This window comes from Cyprinus carpio, chromosome A13, assembly GCF_018340385.1.
Source record: "Cyprinus carpio isolate SPL01 chromosome A13, ASM1834038v1, whole genome shotgun sequence".
Taxonomy (NCBI): domain Eukaryota; kingdom Metazoa; phylum Chordata; class Actinopteri; order Cypriniformes; family Cyprinidae; genus Cyprinus; species Cyprinus carpio.
The window spans coordinates 13624883-13648698 of record NC_056584.1 but is presented as its reverse complement, the minus strand read 5'-3'; the positions used below and the strand labels follow the sequence as shown (position 1 = coordinate 13648698).

General features: G+C 36.0%; 1 protein-coding gene across 9 annotated transcripts in view; it reads right to left on the bottom strand.

Annotated features, from left to right (window-relative positions):
* The window catches only part of LOC109094255 (sorbin and SH3 domain-containing protein 1-like), a 50062-nt gene that overhangs the window by 23769 nt on the left and 2477 nt on the right, over positions 1 to 23816 (bottom strand). For 6 of the 9 annotated variants that reach the window (XM_042768873.1, XM_042768876.1, XM_042768878.1 and 3 more), the window contains exons 2-13: positions 14131 to 14173; positions 13446 to 13532; positions 13210 to 13326; positions 9353 to 9468; positions 7645 to 7792; positions 6845 to 6993; positions 6671 to 6731; positions 6439 to 6513; positions 4998 to 5027; positions 4820 to 4916; positions 3189 to 3303; positions 1316 to 1399 (exon numbers count right to left, since the gene is read on the bottom strand). In XM_042768873.1, the coding sequence (XP_042624807.1) occupies positions 1316 to 1399; positions 3189 to 3303; positions 4820 to 4916; positions 4998 to 5027; positions 6439 to 6513; positions 6671 to 6731; positions 6845 to 6993; positions 7645 to 7792; positions 9353 to 9468; positions 13210 to 13326; positions 13446 to 13476 (1023 nt within the window). In that variant the 5' untranslated portion in view covers positions 13477 to 13532; positions 14131 to 14173. The remainder of the gene's footprint in view (positions 1 to 1315; positions 1400 to 3188; positions 3304 to 4819; positions 4917 to 4997; positions 5028 to 6438; positions 6514 to 6670; positions 6732 to 6844; positions 6994 to 7644; positions 7793 to 9352; positions 9469 to 13209; positions 13327 to 13445; positions 13533 to 14130; positions 14174 to 23816) is intronic. The other 3 variants (XM_042768875.1, XM_042768874.1, XM_042768877.1) reach the window with 3 other exon arrangements.

Genomic DNA, 23816 nt, shown 5'->3' with positions numbered 1-23816 from the left:
AGAAAGTTCAAAAGAAATGCATTTTTTAACATTGTAAAGGTCTTTAATGTCACTTTTGATCAATTTAATTTAATGTGTCAATTCTGAATAAAAGCTTTGATTTTGCATTAAAAAAAAAACTAAAAACATTTTTATAGTATATAAATATAAAAAGGTTAAAATTGTTAAAAATTGCTAATGTTTTAGTTATATCCCAAGCCTTAAAAGCAATCATAGTGAGTTGGTAAATAACCTAATCACCTTGGGGTGTATGATGGTACGTGTCTCCAAGCAAATAAGTGTGAACAAATGTGCTATTTACTCCCAGGTGTTGAGTTGATGACAACGCTGCACAGGCTCTGTGCCACTGATAGCATAGCGACGGCCTTCCTATCCCTCTCTGAACCCAGTGACAGCACGCCAGTGCTAATTTAAAGTACTTTACTTACTACATCAAGGTCAGACAAAAAGTTTACACTGCAAAAATATAATCACCATGAGCGGATAGTTTCCAGCAGGATGTTATGTACTTTCACATTAGTTAAGGTGGATGGAGCAAATCTGACAACCAATAAGTGGATGATGCATAGACCAGCTTTTCAGTCAATGTTGCCAGGCAACGCTACTGAAAACAGGCAACAGGGTTAAGCACAGGCGAAAGAGTTTGGCTAATGTTGAGTCTGTCGTCTTTACCAATCTAGTTGCAACATCATAGCTTGCTGTCTGTTTCCAGTCCTGGCACTCCATAAAACTAAAAGCCTACTCAAAGTCATCTGTGCCAACACCAGAATTACTGCCAGTTAAAAAGCAGGGTTTCAAAAAAGACTCCAAAAAAAACACACAGGCTGCAGAATTTCTTTGTCGAACAAACCCTGCAAATCCGATGCCAGTTTAATGTTTTATCACAGTGCAAAAGATAAAATACTGAGATTCAATTACAGTCAGAAAAGACAAAAATGTGATGTAAAAGATGGTGAAAAAAGGTTCAGACAGATAATGGATTTAGAATATGATCATGAAGCATACTGGCAAACTGAGAGGTGGTGTTTGCCATGTTTGACAGCACCGTTTACCATTTATTTTAGCATCTCCGATGCAGATTCTAAAGCACATTCAGAGGAACTCTTCCACTTCTACTTATTGTTTTTGTATTGCTATGCACTCAGCTACAATGAGCTGGATAAGGAACATACATATGAATGGTCAGTGCAGACAGGAAGTGACATAAGAATGGTTCTAACAGACAAAAAATATTTAGGGATGGCATGCAGTTTTATATGTATGTATTTTATATATATATATATATAAATGGGTCACTTTAATACTGCCAACTTACCGCTTTTCCAAACTCCATCTCAGAAAAGAACCTATACCAAGGCTCATTCTCTAAATCTACATCTTCTGGACTTATGTCCTGAGTCTACAGAAATATGGCAACAAGGAAAGGAAGACAAAGAGAAAGAGAAAGAGAGAGAGAGAGAGAGAGAGATAAAGAGAGAGAGAAAGATTGAGAATATGAATGAAATATACAATGAGACTGAATGATGATGTTACATGAATTATCTCTTAATGTCATGATCTTAGACAGTAAGAAAGGCTCCAGGCTGAGAGAGTGGAGGAAATATGATTGAATTTGTTTCCAGCTTGATGACTTATTGCAAGAACATCTGGTCGATCTCAGCAGTCAACAGGAAATAAATATCTCATAAAAGCAAAGTCCTGATGATGGAAAGGGTTCCATTAGAGCTAGGGAGAAACTTTTTACACTGTAAACAAGTAAATAAGGTAAATAAGGGGCATAAACACATATTCAAATATTCAAAATGAATAATTTTATCCTTCTGCTATGAATAGCAATATTTTTGCATTGATGTTTGTAAAATAAATATTTGCTGGGCGGCGTTATGCAAATCTTCCCACATACTGACGTAGATATGTGGGCGTGTTAGAACGAGCTGTTTTAGGGGTGTGTGGTTGACTCTTAACTTTTATAAAGAATATCTCTTTGGATTTGAGACTTTAGTCTTTGCAACTTTACAGATCTTCTTTATTCACCAAGAGCTAGTAACTCTCCAAAGAGAAAGGAAAATTTGAAATCGTATCATATGACCCCTTTAAAAAATATCTGTAAGACAAAAATAATGCTAAATTTAACATTACACTATCGTTCAAAAGTTTGGGGTGTCATTTATTTTTATTTTTTTCAGCAAATACACATTCAATTGATCAAAAGTGACAGTAAAGACATTTATGATTGAAACCTTTATACCTTTTAAAGGAATAAGGATCATGTCAAGCATCATGTGACACTGAAGACAGGAGTAATGTCACTGCAGGAATAAATTATCTTTAAAATATCTTAAAATTAAAGTTTTAAATTATAATAATATTTAAGATATTTACTGTTTTTACTATATCATCAAATTAATTTTCTTTAAAAAAAGCATTTAAAAATTGTTATCCACCCCAAAATTTTGAATGGTAGTTTACATATAATTTAAATGCAATTAGAATATTTCAAACACAGAATCTTCACAATAATGAAGGACTGTTTCTGCAGAGCTAATTCAAATGAATAGACACAGGGAGCACATTATCTTCTGCCCTAGATAGGACCTGACCTAGAGCCATTTTAATTACTTTCCCTGACAATGATGGAAAAAAACGAAAGATCTAATGCAGCTAGCACTTTCTCTGCTTCAGTTGTTTCATTGACGAGCATCCAACACGCTTTGCTTTACTTCTACAATAAACCTATTACAGCGGTATGTCATCAGAAAGACATTATGTAATAGCAGCAGCTCCCAGAATGAGTCATTCTAACAAGATTGAATCATTGAATGATGACCAGACTGCAGGCACATACAAGCCTCTATTCTTAACTGAGTCTGGACACTACATGTGTCACTAATTGATGATCTTTTTATAGCTGAGTAAGGGGTCCTCCTACTTCCTATATTGTAATGTTACTGTAAGACACAGTGTGTGCACACAAGATATATATGCTATGTATCACAACATTGAAAAGGGTCGCCAGTACAAGTTACCTACCGAGATCACTTAATAAGACTACCAAGACATACAGCTGTGAGTGTGCTGTCCTTGTAAGTGAAACAGGCAGAATATAGCTCGTGCAGCATCAAACGGCATGCACAGGTCTGCACCACCATCACCAGTAAACAAACATGCATGTATAAAGAGCTTCATACCGGTCTCTCCAGCTTCAGCACTGAGGACTTTCCTGGCTCGTACTCAAATATGCTCTTGGGCTCGGCACGGTACTTCCTGGTGTCTACTTTCTTGTCAGGGGGCTCCCACTCATTTCTGCAGGGATGCATGGGGGGAGAGATGGAGTGATACAGCAAGGGAGGTGAAGAGTCGCCATGGCAACCAGCAAGGGCAAGTTTTGGCTCCACGTTTCCATACATGCAGTTTATGTTTTAAAAACACATCATACATCTCTTATATATAAGAAATTTAATCATTTAACCAATCTACTTTGTTCAGTTACCTATTTTGTATAACTGTAATTTAACAATTTTTCATTATTAATAATTACAAATTAGAAGTTCTTTACAATATATCTCAGATCTTTGAGACTTTAGTTATGTACTAGATGCCATGAACTAACAATCAATATCAATATTTTTTAACAATTTATTAATCTGGATCTGCATTTATATAAATACATATAAATAGATTACATAAATGTATGCAAATATTACAACAATAATATTGTATAACACTAGTGTAGCAACAGTTTATTTAAAGGTACATAAATATGTGCTACTGTTTATACTATTAATTCATGTTTGTACATAATAAACGTAACTTTAAAAAGAAATGAGAAGAAATAAACATTAACATTTAATAAGAAAATTAAAACTTTAAAAGCACAGTTTAATGTTAGTTCACGATACCTAATTAGTGTTAATGAATTGAACCTTTTTGTAAGTTTTCTCCAAATTACATTACCATTACAATAATTCAAGTGAAAATGTAAACATTTTAAAAATATCCATAATATAATAATGATGCTATATTTATCATTATAGTGCACTGCCATTCAAAAGTTTGGGATCGGATGAGTAAGAATTTTTTTTAAAGAAATTAATACTTTTATTCAGCATTAATAATTTTTTTATTTTGATCAATTTAATGCATTAAAGACATTTATAATATTACATAAGATTTATATTTAAAATAAATGCTGATCTTTCTGATTTTCTATTCATCAAAGAATCCTGAAAAAAAGTATCACAGTTTTTTTAATTTAAGTAAAAATCAAAAGTTTCAAAATAACACATTTCAGAATTTGTGCCAATCTTGATGATCCATGTTCTCCACAAATAGTGCAGAATCTTAAAAAATGTCTTATTCAAATAATGTCATTAAACGGTTTTGTGTTTAAAATTTGCCAAAATGCCAAAACCTTGTTTATCCCCAGTTTTAATTTAGATTTTAAATTCATATATTTGAATTTATGTATAAAACCGAAAGTAATCTACAAAGATTCAAGATAAAGACACTTTATGTTAATGACTTTTCAACTAGTGAACACTGATGACTGAAAGAAAGAGGTATCTATTATGAATTTTAACAGCAAACAGCAACATCTCCTAAGCCAACACATGCTTGTTAAGGCAGCATAACAAATGCTAAAATACAATGCTGCACATATTAAGGTTTTGTGAAGAAATGCCATCATCTCTATGTTGAGCAACACTAGCATGGTGCAAGAATTCACAACATAATACGAAAGTTTCAGGACATCAGTCAATAAATGTGCTAGAATCTCCTTCATAAATCATTATATTTGTTTCATAGTGTCACGGCTCACCTCTGAGGTTTTAGAGAAGATGTGCGTGTTGGCACAGGCAGCTGTCCTCTGGAGCTCCCCATGTCTACAGCACTCTTGGAGCGAGGGACTGCCCGCACTGAAACACAGCTTTCCTTTAAATAAGAATGCATAGTGTAGTTTTCATTTTCTCTCACAGGATTAAAACGAAAACACTTACCATCCTCACCAGCATATGACCGCCTATCATCTGAAAGAGTCAGAAAATACTTATTAGGCACAAATAAAACTTAATACTGAGCGATGAAGCAATACAGCTGAAATAATTTTGTGAAACTTACAATATATTATATTTATTTCACATTTCAATGTATTCCTAAGTTAGTTTGTAACCTGTTTTCTTATTGTGTTCTACTTAGTGTAGCCTGTGCTCTAAAGCAGCATCTCGAGAGGTACTCTAAACATCTATTATATACTAGGAGAAAATTACAGGGATTATGTGACACATATAGCAGTCCATTATCAACTAAATGGCAGCTCCAAAACAAGGTCGCTTTATTTCCACGAACTAATCCAACCAGTAGATGGCACTATAACCACAGCAGTGTGTTTTTCTGATGCTGGAATATTCCATTAGCTAAGAAGTTACAGTACAAATAAGATATTTTCACTGCAATCTACTGAAAGGAGGCATTTCAATGATGATTATTTAACAAATACTTGAGACCAGCATTGAAATGTCTTTGCTAACTGTGTATTCTAAAGAATCCAATGGATAGACAAAACCCATTAGGTGTGTTGTGACTGCTTTAATAATTCAGCAGAATGGTTCTCTAAAAGCACAGCCACAAAACACATCACAAGAGGTATGAAAGCTCTTAAAATGGAGGTAATCAATCTACGAGTTTTAAATACACGGTGATGTGGTTTTCTCAATGTGTTGAAAATAGCTCTATTTCCACAGCTCACGCTGAGTGCTATGATGCCTCTTTAGGAAAATCAATTTGTTGACACTGTGTACATATAAATCAGCATCTATTGCAGGCTGAGATTCATGAAAGAATGGACAAAGGATGGAGCCAACCAAGTGGTGCATTTAACATCTTATTAGGGGTCAAAGAGGATGCACTAAATTGATCAAAGTGACAGTGAAGGTATTTATTAAGTTATAAAAAAATCAATTTCAAATAAATTCTGTTTTTTATTACTTTCTACTCCTGAGAAGACAATAATATTCACAACAATATTAAGCAGTACAACTGTTTTCAACAGTTGCTTGAGGAACAAATCAGTATATTAGAATGATTTCTGAAGAATCATGTGACACTGAAGACTGGAGTAATGGCTACATTACATTTTAAAAAATATCACAATAAAAAACAGTTATTTTAAACTGTAATATTTATCCAAACTTACAAAAATCAAAAAATTACTCAAATAAATGCAGCCTTGGTGAACATTATAGACTTCATTCAAAAAAGTAAAATCTTATCCAAACTTTTAAACAGCAGTGTATTTCCTTTTCATTTTGGTTTTCATGAACTGTATATAAAATTACCCCAATACATACACAGGGATAAATGTGTTGCTAAATGACAGACAGAAAAGAGTGACATGGAAGAATGTTAATAAATATCAGATTATAACTATTACTGAAGTACCTCTGGTTTTCAGTGGCCTGTCATTGCTCTCTGGAAATATGTAGGTGGGACGATATGGATTTTCTTCGACAGGCTCTGAGTAAGGTGAGTGAAAGACAAAACACTCACTGACAAAGATGAATACACACATAGATACATAACTGAAATGTGACCTAGACATATTCAGATTTGGACACACAAAAAGATGAAATAAAAGTGTTGATTGCATGTGATTCCCAAGGTGCATCTTTACCTGGGACTTTGTGAATCTGTTTGAACATGTTCCTGTACCAGTCCTTTGACAGCTCTGTGTTCTAGAAGAGAAAATTGTACAGATGGTGTCATATTTATATAAGATTTTGGATATAGTTATGTAGTCATAGTCTGCACAGGTGTATCTTGAGAACTAGAAGTGGCCGTTTGTTACCCGTACTGGGACTCTGGGTGCCGCGACAGCTGAATGTTCCGACAGTCTCATTCTCTTTCCTTCCATGTCTGCTGGAGTCTCAGAGGAAGATTTATTCTGGCTGACAGTAGGGCTCCGATTAGTGCCTCTGCCCTGCTCCGCCACAGCTTCTGAAACACACACTCAGATCATAAACGTCCAGAACACAAGATAAAATACACACTGGCCTGGTACTTTCAGCTGACATTTATCTAAGACAAATTCTTTAAAAGGATCACTGAATGATTCAATGTTTAAATGAATAAATCATGGCTACAGCCCTATTTGAATGCCAATTGTTTTTCCTAAGAAGGTCAGATATATTTGCATTTGACAGATGTACTTCGTGATTTTAATCCCTTTGGAATCAAACATGTTTCCGTTTTTCTCATTTATTTTAACCATTGTTGAATACCATAAAGACATTTCTCGTGGCACTGACTGATGCACCTATTTTTATTAATTCAATTTAACGTGTCCCTGCTGAATAGAAGTTTTTTTTTTTAAAGAATCGTACTGAGCCCAAATTTTGAACAGTAGTTCACATTTTATACAAAATGGTTGATCTCCACTCCCATAACCATACACTTCCAACTAATACTTACAAAGATCCTGTCCAGTACATGAAATCATAGACGTCTTATGGTAATTTTAACTCAAACGTAACTTTGTAAACTAATCACAAGGGAAAGAACATTCTATATTGTTTCTCTTATATCATGAAAGCATTAAGATAAACCTAAACCTAATCCCACCTAAAGTATTGAGAGGCTGTTATTTACCTCTGCTGTGCTGCAGCAAGACGATTGTTGGGTTGACGCTGCTGGTGGGGGGATATGAAGAGGACACTTTGGCTGATGAGGTAATAGCACTCGGTTGATCAAGGCAGGACGTGAGCTGAGACTGACCCTCACTTACAGGCGAGTCCACCTGAGGAGAACACACAAAAGCAGTATATGACCCTGGACCACAAAACCAGTTTTAAGTTGCTGGGGTATGTTTGTAGCAATAGCCAAAAATACACATTTGCTTCACTAACTCTCAAGCAAACGAAAAGATTCTTCTGCAATGCTGCTGAAGACAATGACAAATAACAAAGTAGCACTTATTTGGTTAATTTTCTTTTCTGTCTTGAGGAGGTCATCAACACCAGGAGTACACAACTTTTATCAAGATTTATTTAATGCGTAGCAATAGCCAAAAATACGAATATATGACCCTGGACCACAAAACCAGTTTTAAGTTGCTGGGGTATGTTTGTAGCAATAGCCAAAAATACACTGTATGGGTCAAAATTATAGATTTTTCTTTAATGCCAAAAATCATTAGGATATTAAATAAAGATCCTGTTTCATGAAGATATTTTGTAAATTTCCTACTGTAAATATATCAAAATTCATTTTTGATTAGTAATATGTATTGCTAAGAACTTCATTTGGACAACTAAATGCGATTTTCTCAATATTTTGATTTCTTTGCACCCTCAGATTCCAGATTTTCAAATAGTTGTATTTCAGCCAAATATTATCCTAACAAACCATACATCAGTGGAAAGCTTATTTATTCAGCTTTCAGATGACGTATAAATCTCAATTTTGACACTTAAGTCGGTTTTGTGGGGTCACATATTATAGTACTTATTTATATAATTTACATTAAATTACTAATATTAATATATTTTATATGTTCAGTTTTCATTTTAAAGGGATAGTTTACCAATCAGCTGGTGGTAGCCATTGACTCTCATAGTATGGAAAAAATATTATGTAAGTCAATGTCAACTGTTTGGTTACAAGCATTCTTCAAAGTATCTTATATTGTGTTCAACAAAAGAAAGAAATTCATACAGTACAGCATGTGGGTGAGTAAATGATAACAACATTTTGGGTGAACTATCCCTTTAATTTTAGTTTAAGTTTTAGTAATTTTGTTATGTGCTTTTGTCAGTGTTCTACTTAGCTTTTTTTTTTTTTTTTTTTTTTAAGTTTTAGTCATTTTAGTAATTCAACATATTAAACTTACTTTTCAGTTTTCTAAATTTTTTATGTAATATTTTTTTCAGAGTTATTGCCAATAACAATTTTATTATTATAACAGTAAAGTTTTTAGTTAACAATAACAACACTTGCTTAACAAATCATTTGTTAAAAATTAATTAACAGTCAGAAATTACATTTATTTTTCATGTAACTTCTCCACTAATTCCCTAGTGTACCTTCAGGGATACATAATTGAACACCTTGGATCTATACCATTATAGATGATAATGCAATTAAAAAAAAAAAACTAGAAATGTCATCTTGCTTGTAAAATATTGACAGCATTCAGTCACTGCACTCATTTAAATGATTTTAAGATTGAGGAGTTCCTCTGTGTCTCCAGAGATCTTGGGAACGAGCTGTTTAATTAGAACTGATTACAATCTCTGGCATTTGTGCAAGAAAGCAAAACATTGCTAAAAAGGAACGAGGTTCAGACATGGTGACTCACCTTTCTTGGTGTCTCATTGACTTGAGTTGAATTTAAATCAGCTCCGGTGTTGTTTACACTTCTCTCAGCCAGACTTGTTTCTGTGGCATCTCCATTGACCGCACTAAGCCATCCACCTGTAACAAATCCAAACAGTTTGGATTCTTAAAGGATCAGACAATCTCCAAGGCACTTTATAAAACCTAAAAAGGCATAAACATGAAATAAAGCTGCCTCTACTTGGCAGTGAACCTGTTTGTTTTCAGCGCTTATCACAATTTATGCCACAACAAATTCCTTAATCCTCCATTAAATTAATCACCAGCCAGAATCTGTCAGAACTGAACCCCACAGAAAGTCTTCATCCACAGAGAAGCTAATTTATGACTGGAAAAAAATGATTCTCTGAACTTTGTCAGAAGAACAAGGAGACCATTGAACCCACTGTAAGAAGTGTTTGTTCCAATGGCCTTTTTATTCAGGCACAACAACAGTTAAGGCATCTCTCCCAAGTGCTGGCAGTTAGCCAGGATAGTCCCAACATGGAGATGGTGAAACCATCCACACTGAAGGTTCCTGTTTCCACAGCTCAAAGTGGGTGTGAACAAAAGATGTCTTTGATGATCCCCTGCAAATATGAACATTCACTGAAAGTTATCTGAGCAGAATCAGAATCAGCTTTATTCGCCAAGTGTATGCAAACACACTAAGAATTTTTTTGTGTTTTTTAGGCGCTCTTTGTACAAACATACATACATACATATAGGACACAGAGAACAGAAAGAACATTTAAATAAGAAGATTTATGTACAGATTTTTGCAATATTTACTGTATATACAGCTGTATAAAAATATATATATATGCATTTACATAAAACTTGAGAGAGAGGGAATAATTAGGGATTAAGAAATGAATTACAGAAAACAGGTGGTAATTTCTGTGTTAGCTGTTTATGCTGGAGATGGCATCAAGGGGAAAAAAACTGTTTTTAGGGCTAGATATTCTAGTGCACAGAGATCTGTGACATCTGCTTGAGGGGAGAAGTGCAAACAGGTTGTCGCCGGGGTGAGAGGGGTCTGTGACAATGTTACGTGCCCCTTTCTTCACTCTGGAGTATAGAAAAACTTGATGTTGTAACAGAAACTATGGACTCTCTCTTTTCTTTAGATACGGTTGGTCCTTTACACTTAAAGAATTTTAAGGAAAACAGTTTGATACCGTGACATAAGGACCACACTCATTACCCGGAAAATGGAGAGCAGATGGAATGAAACAAAATTAGAAGTATTTCATATTGCATGGAGGGAAAGTACTTCTACTTATAGAAAAGCTCTAAAAACTGCTAGATCTGCTTACTTTTTATCTCTTTTTAGAAGAAAACAAACACAACCCCAGGCATTTATTCAATACAGTAGCTAAATTAACAAAAAAAAAGCATCAACAGGCGCAGATATTTCCCAACAGCACAGCAGTAATGACTTTATGAACTTCTTTACTTCCAAGATCAATACTATTAGAGATAAAATTCTAACCATGCAACCGTCAGCTACAGTATCACATCAGACAGTGCAATAGATCTCCTGAGGAACAATTCCATTTATTCTCTGCTATAGGAGAGGAAGAATTCTATAAATTTGTCAAATCATCAAAACCAACAAAATGTATGTTAGCCCCTATTCCATCTAAGCTACTAAAAGAGGTGCTTCCAGAAGTCATATATCCTCTTCTGAATATTATTAATTCATCAATGCCATTAGGATATGTCCCAAAATCCTTAAAACTAGCTGTTATTAAGACTCTCAATAAAAAACACACCTTGATTCCAGAGAATTGGTTAATTACAGAACGATCTCAAATCTCCTTTTTCTGTCAAAAATATTAGAAAAGGCAGTATCCTCTCAGCTATGTTCCTTCTTAGAGAGAAATGGTAATTGTGAGGATTTCTAGTCAGGATTTAGACTGTATCATCGACCACAACATTCTGAGTAGACTACAAAATGATGTTGGCATTATTGGAATTGCATTGGCACGGTTCAAATCTTACTTATCTGACCATCATCAATTTACAACAGCGAATGAAGAGGTATCATATCGATCACAAGTACAGTATGGAATACCACAAGGCTCAGTATTAGGACCACTGCTTTTCACGCTTTACATGTTTCCCTTGGGAAATATAATCAGGAAACATGGTGTTAGCTCACACAATAAATCTAATAAAACTAATCTCCAAATTCCAAAATATCATCATATAATAAATGGATGACAAGTAATTTCCTACTGCTAAATTATGAAAACCTCTAAATGTAATAACCTATAACACTGTCTAACAATTGATGGCTGTCTAACAATTGATGGCTGTGCTGTCAATACTTCGTCATCAATTAAGAACCTAGGTGTGTTATTTGACAGCAATCTTTCCTTTGAAAACCATGTTTCTAGCATTTGTAAGACTGCATTTTCCATCTTAAAAATCTACCTAAATAATGATATATGCTCTCAATGTCAAATGCAGAAACGTTAATTCATGGGTTCATGACCTCAATGTTAGATTATAGTAATGATTTATAGGGTGGTTGCTCTGCGCACTTAATAAACAAACTCCACCTGGTCCAAAATGCAGAAGCTTGAGTTCTTACTAGAACCAGGAAATATGACCATATTAGCCTGGTTTTGTCAACACTGCACTGGCTCCCTATTGAATACTGTAAACATTTTAAAATCATGCTAATTACTTATAGAGCCAAGAATGGTTTAGCTCCTCGGTACTTAAGCAAGCTCATATCACATTATAGTCCTTCATGTCTGCTGTGATCTCAAAACTCTGGTCATTTGATAATACCTATAATATCAAAATGCTGGCAGCAGAATCTTTTCCTATTTAGCACCCAAACTCTAGAACAATCTACCTAGTGTTGTTCGGGAGGCAAACACACTTTGTCAGTGTAAATCTAGATTAAAGACCCATCTCTTTAACCTGGCATACACATAACACACTATCACATTTCTATAATTCTAATCCGTTAAAGGATAATTAGGCTGCATTAAATAGGTCAACCGGAACCGGGAACACTTCCCATAACACCCAATGTACTTTTTACATCGTAAGAAGTATGGCAACTATGCTAATAATAGTATGTTTCATTTTTATTCCGAGGTCACCGTAGCCACCTAGATCCAGTCCACTTCCAGACCAGATGGTCACCATAGCCACCCAGGTCCAGTCCATATCCAGACCAGATGGTGAATCAGCACCTAGAGACGACCTCTAAGGCCTTCAATGTCAGCAGAGACCATGTCAACTAGATGAGCCCCAGAGACAGATCCCCTGCGAAGACTTCATCAACTAATCGGCCACTGGGACAAGACCATGGGAACCAGACAAGTCCTCTGCAGAATTTGACCTGTGTTGCAGCCTAGAATTAAACCACACCATGCTGGTTTCGTCTAGCCAGAGGAGAACTGCCCCCTGACTGAGCTTGGTTTCTCCTAATGTTTTTTTCTCTATTTCTGTCACCGATGGAGTTTTGGTTCCTTGCCACTGTCACCTTTGGCTTGCTTAGTTCAGGGATGCAAACTCATCATGGGTGAAAAAGTTGACAAAACATACAAATCTGTCTAATTTACTGTGCAATTTAGCAAGTACCCACATCAAGTCCATTGACTGTCAAAATAACATAACACAGTTCCTGTAAACAGAGATCTTTCCAGTTAATGGGGGTACAGAAAAAAATAAAAGCACATTTAGTGCACATAATCTGCAAACATATCATAAGTAACATTATGACAGCACACAACATTTAGTATGGCGCTGTTCTGCTTTGTGTAATATATACAGAGCACTCTCCCACTGACAAATCCTGCATTTCCAACTCACTTTTGGCAGAGTTCTTGGATAGGTCTTGGCTTGTGCCATCCTCATCATCGATGTGCACTAGTGTGGCCCTCAAAGTAACAGCACCCTTGCCCTTGCAAACACGGGTAGGGTCCAGCTCTGCAAAAACATAGAGCAAAGAAATTCTTTCAAAGAACTAAATAAAGTTTTATATTACTCATTTGATATTACTCATAATGTTAGTCCCCCAAATACAGTACTACAAATGCTGCTCTTACCAGTGGGCATGAGATCAGGGGAACTCTTCATGATCCTCAAAGGTGTTACTCGCACAGCAGATACAGTGCGCCGACAGGGTGGACATGCTGCAAGACACATACATCCATAAATAAAATGTTGAGGACAAAAAAAGAAACTAAGTAGAGCTACTATAATTGCATTTATCATTGTTTTTAACCTACTCTGTGACATTTTGTGACCCACTTGTTGAGAACCACTGAGCTAGTTTTACTGAGTTATTGTTAGACTTAATTGAAAACAACAGCTCTAATAATGGTCATATAGAGACCTGAGGGCTTTTTAAGTTCTAGGAAGATTGTAATCACAGTGTTCTCTGAAGGCTGGTACAAATATCAAGGAAAGATGGATGAACGGAAGGAAATAGGGGGCCTGGCAGTAAGAATACTGATTCAACAATGACTCAAGCCAGAGAGCAAGACAGAGAGAGTCTGTTTGTGATTGCTTACTCATGAGCCTCCTGCATCAAGACATTAGACAGCTATTATTCCTTGCTACTGTCTTTTATGTATTACTTAATATGGTGTTCATTATCATACATTTCTGTGTTGCAATTGTTTTGTTTTGCATGTTTCATTCATGCCCATATAATTGTAACTAAAGGCCAGCCATGCTGGTGTAACCTCAAGAAACTGAATGGAGATACTGAAAATGTGGCACGCTTACCAGGGGCTGCATCAAATTTCCCTGTGCCCTCTGCTGGAGAGCCCTGCAAATGAAAATGGGTGAAAGGAGAGATGAAGGAAGATTCTGAGACAGGGAACAGTGTTGCTCAGCAAGTCATCAGGAAAGAGAACAAGGAATATTGAGTGGTTGGCAATCAAGATTTCAGCAACTCAACAACAACACCTCAAAGATATGTTCCTTATCATGCTTACAATTGCAAAAAAGCTGGTGCAAAAAGTAGGGGTGGGTGTTACAACCAAAATCTTTTTTCACAATTTGAGAAGTGTTATCACAATATATCGTCCTACTGCCCAGCCCTAGAAAAAGTATGAAAATTAAGCAGTGATCACGCCAAAAAAATAAAAATAAAATAAACAACAACCCTGGCCTATTTGTTTAAATTGCTTGCTTGACTTGCTTGGTATATTTAGGCCTGATTTCAATGGCTTTGAATTTACAGTGGGTATTTTTTTTCTGACATGTTGATGTTATAAGTTGCACTGAGTAAATAAAGCTGGATAAAACATAAACTATGTCCATCTTCATTTCAGGCTGCAAAGCAACAAAATGTGATTATTTTAAAGGGGGTGATTCTTTTCTATAACCACTGTAAATATTTTAAATCTGAAAACAATCTGATTGGCTCGATTGTGAAATTCCGACCGGAATAATGTTACAAACAATCCTACTAATATGATAAGTATGAGGGAGCTGATGCTGATGTGCTAACTGATGTGTCACACCTATGGCTGTGGTTCACACTGAAACAAGATACAAAGTGACCTGTTACAGAACGTTGGCTGAGTAAGAAATTATGGGTCAATAAAAATGTATATGCTTCAGTCGCTGCCAATGGATATCCCTCTAGAACAGATGTTTCTGCCCTGTAACAAATGAGTAAGTTGCTTTGGATAAAAGTGTCTGCCAAATTAGATAATGATTAGTATTTTAGATACTAATTACTATTTGCCAAACAAGACACAGAAGACATTACAGAGGTCCTGGATAACTGCAGATATTCCTGTAGCATTTCTAATGGATCCAAATGTAAACATTAGCCATTTGTCTCTATGCAACGTGTTCTGTCTCATTGACTTAGCCTACTATTACTGTCTATAGGAAATCAGAACCAGTTAATTACTCAAATAATGAAACTTAGATATGCATTATATATATATATATATTTACATTATATATATATATATATATATATATATATATATATATATATATATATATATATATATATATATATATATATATATATAGAAGACTTTCAGATGTTTACAGAAAAGGCTGTTTGCACTGGATTTACCCGCTTGAAAATGGATATCATCCTAAATTTGGAGTTGTTGAACAGTTACGTAACAGCAATTTTGTAATACAGTAATACACAAATATGCTGTTTATATAGCATACTGAAATAGATAAGTGGGCATCATTTTCCATTGTAAATTTAAAAACAGGTCCAACTATAACAGCTGCATGCATCAATCCATCAATAAAGAGTCACACAGTCTGAGGATCCTTAATACTCTGAATTGCTCCACATGCTGCCTTTGTAGAAGATATGCTAATAATCCTCAGTTTTAGTAACTAAATCCAAAGCCATAATAGTCAATTGAGGGTGCCCTTTTAAATGTCCTTTGTTGTGGACTATCATAAAAAGCCAAACTATCATGTTCTCTTTTCTTCAAAGAACTGAACCTTAACAATGCTTTACCTCTTTTAACTATCAAGATGGACCTGTCAGCACCTGCCACCCGGGAATGTGGCACCTACTTAGCATGTCATGAACGAATTACAGCATCCTGCTATCCATCCACCTCTCCATCCCTGTCTGGCATGCCAAGCACCTCATGAGGCTATGTAAAACCAAATATGTTATGAATCTGGACATTTGTCATACTAATATGATAAAGTATGAGCTGTTGACTGTTTGATTTGAGGATTATCAGAACAGGGCATGGGCCAAGTTGGACTAGACACAACTTTCTCAGAGTAAACAGTGATCTGGGTGGTTATATCAAGGTCAAAGGCATGAACACTGACAGTTCAGGCCACTCTAGTGTATTAAAAACACAGTCTTCGTCCAATCCACTAAAAATAAAATAGATCCAACACAGTAATTCAAATAGATTTAATAGCCATGCTAGAAATTAAACCATATACTTTTCAGTCTCAAATCTGACACAAACAATACCTAAATCTTATTATTTGTCCAAGCTACAGTAGCCATGACCACAACAAATTGTCTCTCTTTAGTCCAAAATCACGCTCCCCATATATTAAATCATATATCTTTAATCAGCTGTATTTTTGTCATGTCATGCAACAGGTTTGTGTTCCAACAGACAAATCATGTGAATAGATAAACTGCTGGAAACTTGTTGCATTGTGCCGGGTAACTGATGCACTCAGTCCAGCTGGCCTTCTCGGGGCAAAGCTGTAAAACAGAGCCACAGTGTAAAGGCTCATGTCAAACAAAGGTCCAAGTCTTTGTTTCAGAACCAAAACAGTGGCCCAAATCTCACTCAAGGCCAAGCTGTAACTCTCAGGTCCACAGCTTTGGCTCATGTAGCTGTTGGTAAGAAAAGGGGCATAATGCAGGGGCACTTAGTAGCTCAATAAATCAATTCCTCCACAGAGTCTCTTACATTTCTGAAAATTTTAGCTCACTGAAATTCCAATACAAAACATCATGTTTTATTTATAAAGACATTTTTTTTTTACAAAATGAAACTTCACCTTTACAGTGACTGTAAAGATATATATATATACATATACATACACACACACACACATCATAAACAGTAAAAGATTTCTATGGAATTGATGGAATATGCAACAAAAATCTGTTAATTGTTTAACAGTTTCCTTACTATTTATGGTAAAAAAAAAAAAAAAAACACTGTAATAGATCTAATGGGACACTTCATGTAATTTTATAGTAAAACTGAATACTGTTAAATGTACAGTTTTTTGAAGTGAAAAGGAACAAGTCATTTTATAATTTACAATGAAAAGCCATAATTTGACTTTTTTTTGTTATCAAGTTATGTACATAGGGTTTTATGTTACATCTTATCATCTGGCAACCACAGCCGAAATAATCATGAAATAAGATACCTCATCCTGCTGACACACATTTATGAGCTTTTCTCCTAAACTGCAATTATCACATAGCATACTAGCTCTACTCACCCCATTTTTTCAGCCACAGTCTGTCTTTCATTCAGAATATATTATCAATAACACACTGTAAACAGGTGTTAACTATTTGAAGTTTGTTTTGTTTGATTAGGGTTGATGTTAAATTATATTTTTTTAAATATAATCTTACATATTTTACATATATACAGTACAGTATATACACACACATTATTTAACATTGCTTGCTAACATTTAAAAAAAATCTAAATTCTAAATTCTAAAAATCACATTTTTGTTTGCTGACATCCCTCCCTCCCACTCACTCATTTCTGTGAGCAACGCCTCTGTCTTGTGAACGCCTAAAATTTCCTGCATATCAATAATGCTGCTGAAAACCTTTTAAGAACTTGGGAACCCCTGTGAAATTCAGCCAGATATTATGGATTTTGATGGCAGAACTATTGGCATAATAAAAGACTTCTGTGAGAACTCTCCAACCAAAAGTTAATAAGTCACAGCATTAGATTCCAAAGCACAGCTGAAGGCCATCATGTACTGTACATCCCTCACTGTTTTCCATTACATTATGCCAGGCCTATTAAAATAATAAAGGGGGTGACACAAGAAAAAGTACCATGATATTCCACCCAAGAATCTTTAAAGATTGCCTCATTCTATTTCCATGACAGCTTTTAAAGAGTTCAGCTTTAATACACAAAGGAGATCTACAAGGGGCCTGCTGTAGCTGGAGCAAGGGGGCCGGAGGTGGGGGGGGGGTTCTCTTACATAACACAGTTTGACGTCTGCTTTGTCAACAAATGGCAGAGGGGGGCAGAGAGAGAGTAAAGCTCACCAGGATCACAGCAACAGCTCCAAACATGGCTCGAGAGTAGCACTGTAGAAGAACAACCATGGGTTTTTAATTGAGAATAGTCCATCCGTACCATAAACATCTTCAGCAGACAAACTGGACGGAGGCCTAGACTGATACTCTCAACACATTTTAACAACGGCATCATAAAAGGAGATGTATTCAACTGTGGTATTTGCCTCAGCCACCGTTCATCTACACACGTCTTTTTTCAGAGCATGACATCACTGTCAGAGAAACCTCTCAGCTATATTCTGAAATTATAGGAAAGACGATGAACAACTCAAAAGGGAACTAATAACTCCAACAAAAAAAATACAGGTGTAGATAATAATGATGCTGAATAGCCAAAACTTTGTGCACTTATTTTGTTTTACTCACTATTCTGAGCTCCTATGGACTTTCAGGGACACAAATAATGCACATCAAAGCATCTTTTCTATTACAAAATACTCTGAAACATCACTCATAGTTGTTGAATTAAACTAATGCATTTCAAATAGGCCTGTACACAGAAAAAGTAGTTTTCAATAATCTAAGACAACAAGCACTTTTCACTCCGTGACACATTAATTTAAAGAAAAGAAACGCATAACATGATTTAAAATGGTATGAATAAGGGGAACTTTGCATTCAGTTATTTTTAGGTTATCTTTAATTTTGGACATATGCAATATATCAAAGTATACAGTGCCCTCCACTAATATTGGCACTCTTGGAAAATATGAGCAAAGGTGGCTGTGAAAATAAATTTGCATTATTTATCCTTTTGATCTTTCATTCAAAAAATTCTAATGTATCATTAAAGTAAAACAATTGAAAGTGGGGAGAAAATCTCATGATGAAATAACAGTTTTGCTCCAATGCATGTTGGCCACATTCATTAGCACCCCAAGAAATTATTTTGAGTAAAATATCTCTGAAGTATATTACCATTGATATTTCAATTTTTTAGCACACCAGGACTAGGAGCATGAAATTCCTGTTCCACAGGATTATAAATATGAGGAACACAAAGGCCAAATACCCCTTAATCATCCATCACAAGGAGTAAAACCAAAGAATATAGTTCTGATGTGCAGAACAAGATTGTTGAGCTTCACAAAATAGAAAAAGTGGCTGTAAGAGAAGAGCTAAAGCATTGAAAATCCCCATTTCCACCATCAGGGCAATACTTAAGAGGTTCCAATCAACTAAAGATGATATAAATCTGCCTGGAAGAGTACATGTGTTTATATCATCCTAATGCATGCTGAGGAGGAGAGTTTGAGTGGCCAAAGACTCTCCAAGGATCACAGCTGGAGAATTGCAGAGATTAGTTGAGACTTGAGGTCAGAAATCCTCACCACATGTTGTTCAAGAGAATTTCAAGAAAAATTCTCCTTGTTCATCCAAAAACAAACTCCAGCATATTCAGTTGTCAGACATGACTGGAACTTCAAATGGCACTGGCTTTTGGTCAGACAAAACTAAAAAAATGAGCTTTTGAGCAGCAAACCCACCAGATGGGTTTAGTACAAACAGGGAAAAAAGTACCCCATGTCCAGGGTTAAATATACTGCTGAATCTTTAATGTTGTGGCCCTGTTTTTTTTGCCGGAGGTCTTGGACATCTTGTTCAGATCCATGACATCATGGATTCAATCAAATACCAAAAAATAAAAAATCTAAACCTGACTGCCTCTGTTAGAAATCTTATAATGGGCCGTGGTTGGATCTTCCATCAGGACATTAATCCATAACAAACATCAAAATTAACACATAAATGGGTCACAGAGCACAAAATGAAGCTTCTGCCATGGCCGTCCCAGTCCTCTGAGCTGAACCCTATAGAAAATGAGTGGGGTGAACTGTAGAGAAGAAGCACCAACATGGAGCTGGGAATCTAAAGGATCTGGAGAGATTCTGTATGAAGGAATGTTCTCTGATCTCTTATCAGGTGTTCTCCAAACTCTTCAGGCATTATAGGAGAAAACTCAGAGCTGTTATATTAGGAAAAGGATGTTGCAATAATTGGGTGCCAATAATTGTGGCACGTAGAGTTGTTTTGCTTCAATGAATGTTTGGAATTTTTTTTAATAACCCCCCTGCCCCCCCCCCCCCCCCCCAATTTTTTTAAGGGTGCACAATATACATCGGCCGATGATTAATGCACATCTCGTCAGTAAAGCCGGTTATCTTATTAGCGGTAAATTCCATCAGGTGCGTGATTTCACATAGAGCAGCTGTAACTACATGGAGCTGTTGTTAACTGACAAGCTGCGCAAATCCAACCTGATAATGAACGTGGATTTGTGTAGTAACAACTGCTCTTTGTGAAATCACGCACCTGATGGAATTTACCGCTGATTAGAGAACCGGCTTTACTGACAAGATGCGCATTAATCATCGGCCGATATATATCGTGCACCCCTAAATTTTTTGAATGAAATATCAAAAGAATAAACAATGCAGATTTATTTTCACAGCCACCTTTGCTCATATTTACCAAGGGTGCCAATATTTGTAGAGGGCACTGTGTATATATATATATATATATATATATATATATATATATGTATATATATATATACAAGTTATATTAAGTGATATACACTACTGTTTAAAAGTTTGTGGTCAGTAATATATTTTTTGAAGAATACTTTTATTCAGCAAAGTCATATTAATCAAATGACTGCTGTTCTTTTGACACTCCTAATCATCAAAGAATCCTGAAACAAATATTAAGCAGCACAACTGTTTTTAACAATGATAATAATAAGACATTAAATTGTAATAATATTTCACAATATTACTGTTGCTGTAGTTTTTATTTATTAAATGCAGCTTTGGTGAACATAAAAGACTCAAAGATTCAAAAACATTTCAAGTTTACAGACTCCAGACTTTGGACTGTAAGTTCTATATTCTTACAGTTACTTTATTGAAAAAGGATAAATGTTAAAAAACTGTTGTGTCATTTTTGGTTGAAGATATTTTAAAGAATGTTGGGGTAACTCATACAGGTTTGAAACAAAAAGTACAGGTTTAAAATAAACCAGTATAATTACTATAATACTAACAGTTTGTATTCTCTCTGATTAACAATTACTTGGCTTAATTACTAATTAAATATTTCCACAATACTACCAAGCATTGATAACAAACTATTAGCATGGCTACTGAGAGCTATCTTAACAAACATGCCGTTAAACTGTGATCATGTCATCTGAAATAGAGTGACATTTAAAATAACATCCTAACGTCACGGAATACAGAAGCCCATTATGTCTGGAAGATGTTCTAGTGCACAGCTGTGTATAAGTGAGTCAAAGTCTCCGGGTCTGGCCCTCACAGGCCTCGGCATTTGCTGACCAGGACAACAGGCAGCCACAGAGGGAGGGGCACGCGGCACGCGATGCATACACAGCATCAACCGCAGCCCAAGCCAGAAAAAAAGCCTTTGTGTGCAGCATGGATGTTCTAGAAGGACAGATGGGGCAATGATAATGAGTTTCACACTTGGAATACAAAGCAGTGCATAACGGGGCGGCTTTTGATATTGCATGACAGAGAAAGCTCATAAGGCATGCAGGGGAAAAAAATGGACCAGAGATCTGGGATACTGAATTTTGGACAGTGAATTTTGGATATTGAACAGCTCAGGATGTGACATATATATATATATACACACACACACACACACACACAAGTTATTTTAAGTGATATACACTACTGTTTAAAAGTTTGGGGTCAGTAATATATTTTTTGAAGATTACTTTTATTCAGCAAAGTCGTATTAATCAAATGACTGCTGTTCTTTTGACACTTCTAATCATCAAAGAATCCTGAAACAAATAGGAAGTTTCTGTATTGCATTTTCACAGGTGTTTTGCCTATACTTTGAGTCACATTGCATTATGTTGTGTTTTATGGTTGAAGGAAATGTCCATACACTTAATTTGAAAGGTACTGATCATTTTCTGCCAGGACATTACCTGTTTTTCTGCAGATTTTTTATTTGCAATAAAGATATTTAGCCCTGAAAATCTCACCAGCCAACAATTCGTCAACATTATTCTAACCAACAGAGATTGTAGGCATCCCACTTTAATGCACACAGAGACAACTGTTTCAGACCTCGACTGGTGCCTGATAATTTTGTCAGGGGATGTAGACTATTCAACCACACCTAAAAACGGCTCTATGATAATCCAAACATTTCAAGTGCTTCACTAATGATGGAGGACCCTAAATCTCAGTGTTGAGCAACAAAACCAGGCACAGCCTTTATAAAGCAAGCCAAGCCACACACATTCACACACACACAGTTGGACTTCACACTCTCTTGAAAGTTGAATAGTTCACATTGATCTGAAAAACACAATATTAACACATTATCTGTAGGTCCATCATGTTGAGTGTCCCAGCTATGTGTTACATGACAAATACATTAAATGCTTTACATTTAGGCCCTGACATTTCATCATCACATTCTGTCTAAATATGATCTGCACTCAAACTATGAACTCTCATTGAGCAAACATCATGCAAACACTGACTTCAAGCCAGCTGGTCCAGAATCTGTAAAAGCAGCCAGAGGTGAAGAGGAAAATCTGTCAGCACAACACAACCTGAAGCAGAGACGGTCTGTTCAACCTCTTGTTTGCATTAGCGTGCTGCTGTGTGAACAGACCTTGAAATTTGTAGCGCTAACAAAAAATACAGACTCCTGCAAACTTCAAGTGCCACTCAAAGCCACACTGCAGTCAACTGGATAGAAGGAAAGTATGGGGTTAAATGAAGGTTGCTAAGCAACTTGGTGTAACATTGAAATGGTTTGGATGGGAGTGGATGGGATGTATGATCTGTCAAGGCCGCCTCAACCATTGTCTGAGGCTGCAGGTAACCAAAAACATATTCATATTTGGAGCAACTGCATGATTACGAGCATGATAATGCTTTTGTACAACAGTTAAATAAACAATAAGTTAACATTACATACATTTTAGACACAATAATGAAAAGTGAAAGTGAAAGTGACGTGACATACAGCCAAGTATGGTGACCCATACTCAGAATTCGTGCTCTGCATTTAATCCATCCAAAGTGCACACACACAGCAGTGAACACACACCCGGAGCAGTGGGCAGCCCTGGGAGCAGTTGGGGGTTCGGTGCCTTGCTCAAGGGCACCTCAGTCTTGGTATTGCCGGCACAAGACTCGAACCCACAACCTTAGGGTAAGGAGTCAAACTCTCTAACCACTAGGCCACGACTTCCCCAAGTTACTGCCAGTTACTTTGTGTATTTAGTGCATATCGGGTCCATGTCCGGTAGCTCATTCTTCAGCAATTTTTGAAAGAATCCACAGAGTGAATGATTCAATGACTCGCTCACTTTTTTCATTCCTGAATGAATCAGCATTTTCAAATGAAACAACTGACTGAAGGAAGCAACTTGTTGTAACTTGCAGAAAAGGTAACTTGCAAACACAGTGTTGGAAGGCCATATGGACTTTCATCAAGCATTTATTTACTGGTAAACAAAGTAAATCTCTTTATTTTTCACTTTCCTGCCAAGTTTAAAAAGGATATTCATTTGAACTGTTCTTTTTGAGAGACAATTGCCAAACAGGGCTGTAGCTGAGGTATTCGGGGACCGGTGCATGTTGTACCTGTGGGC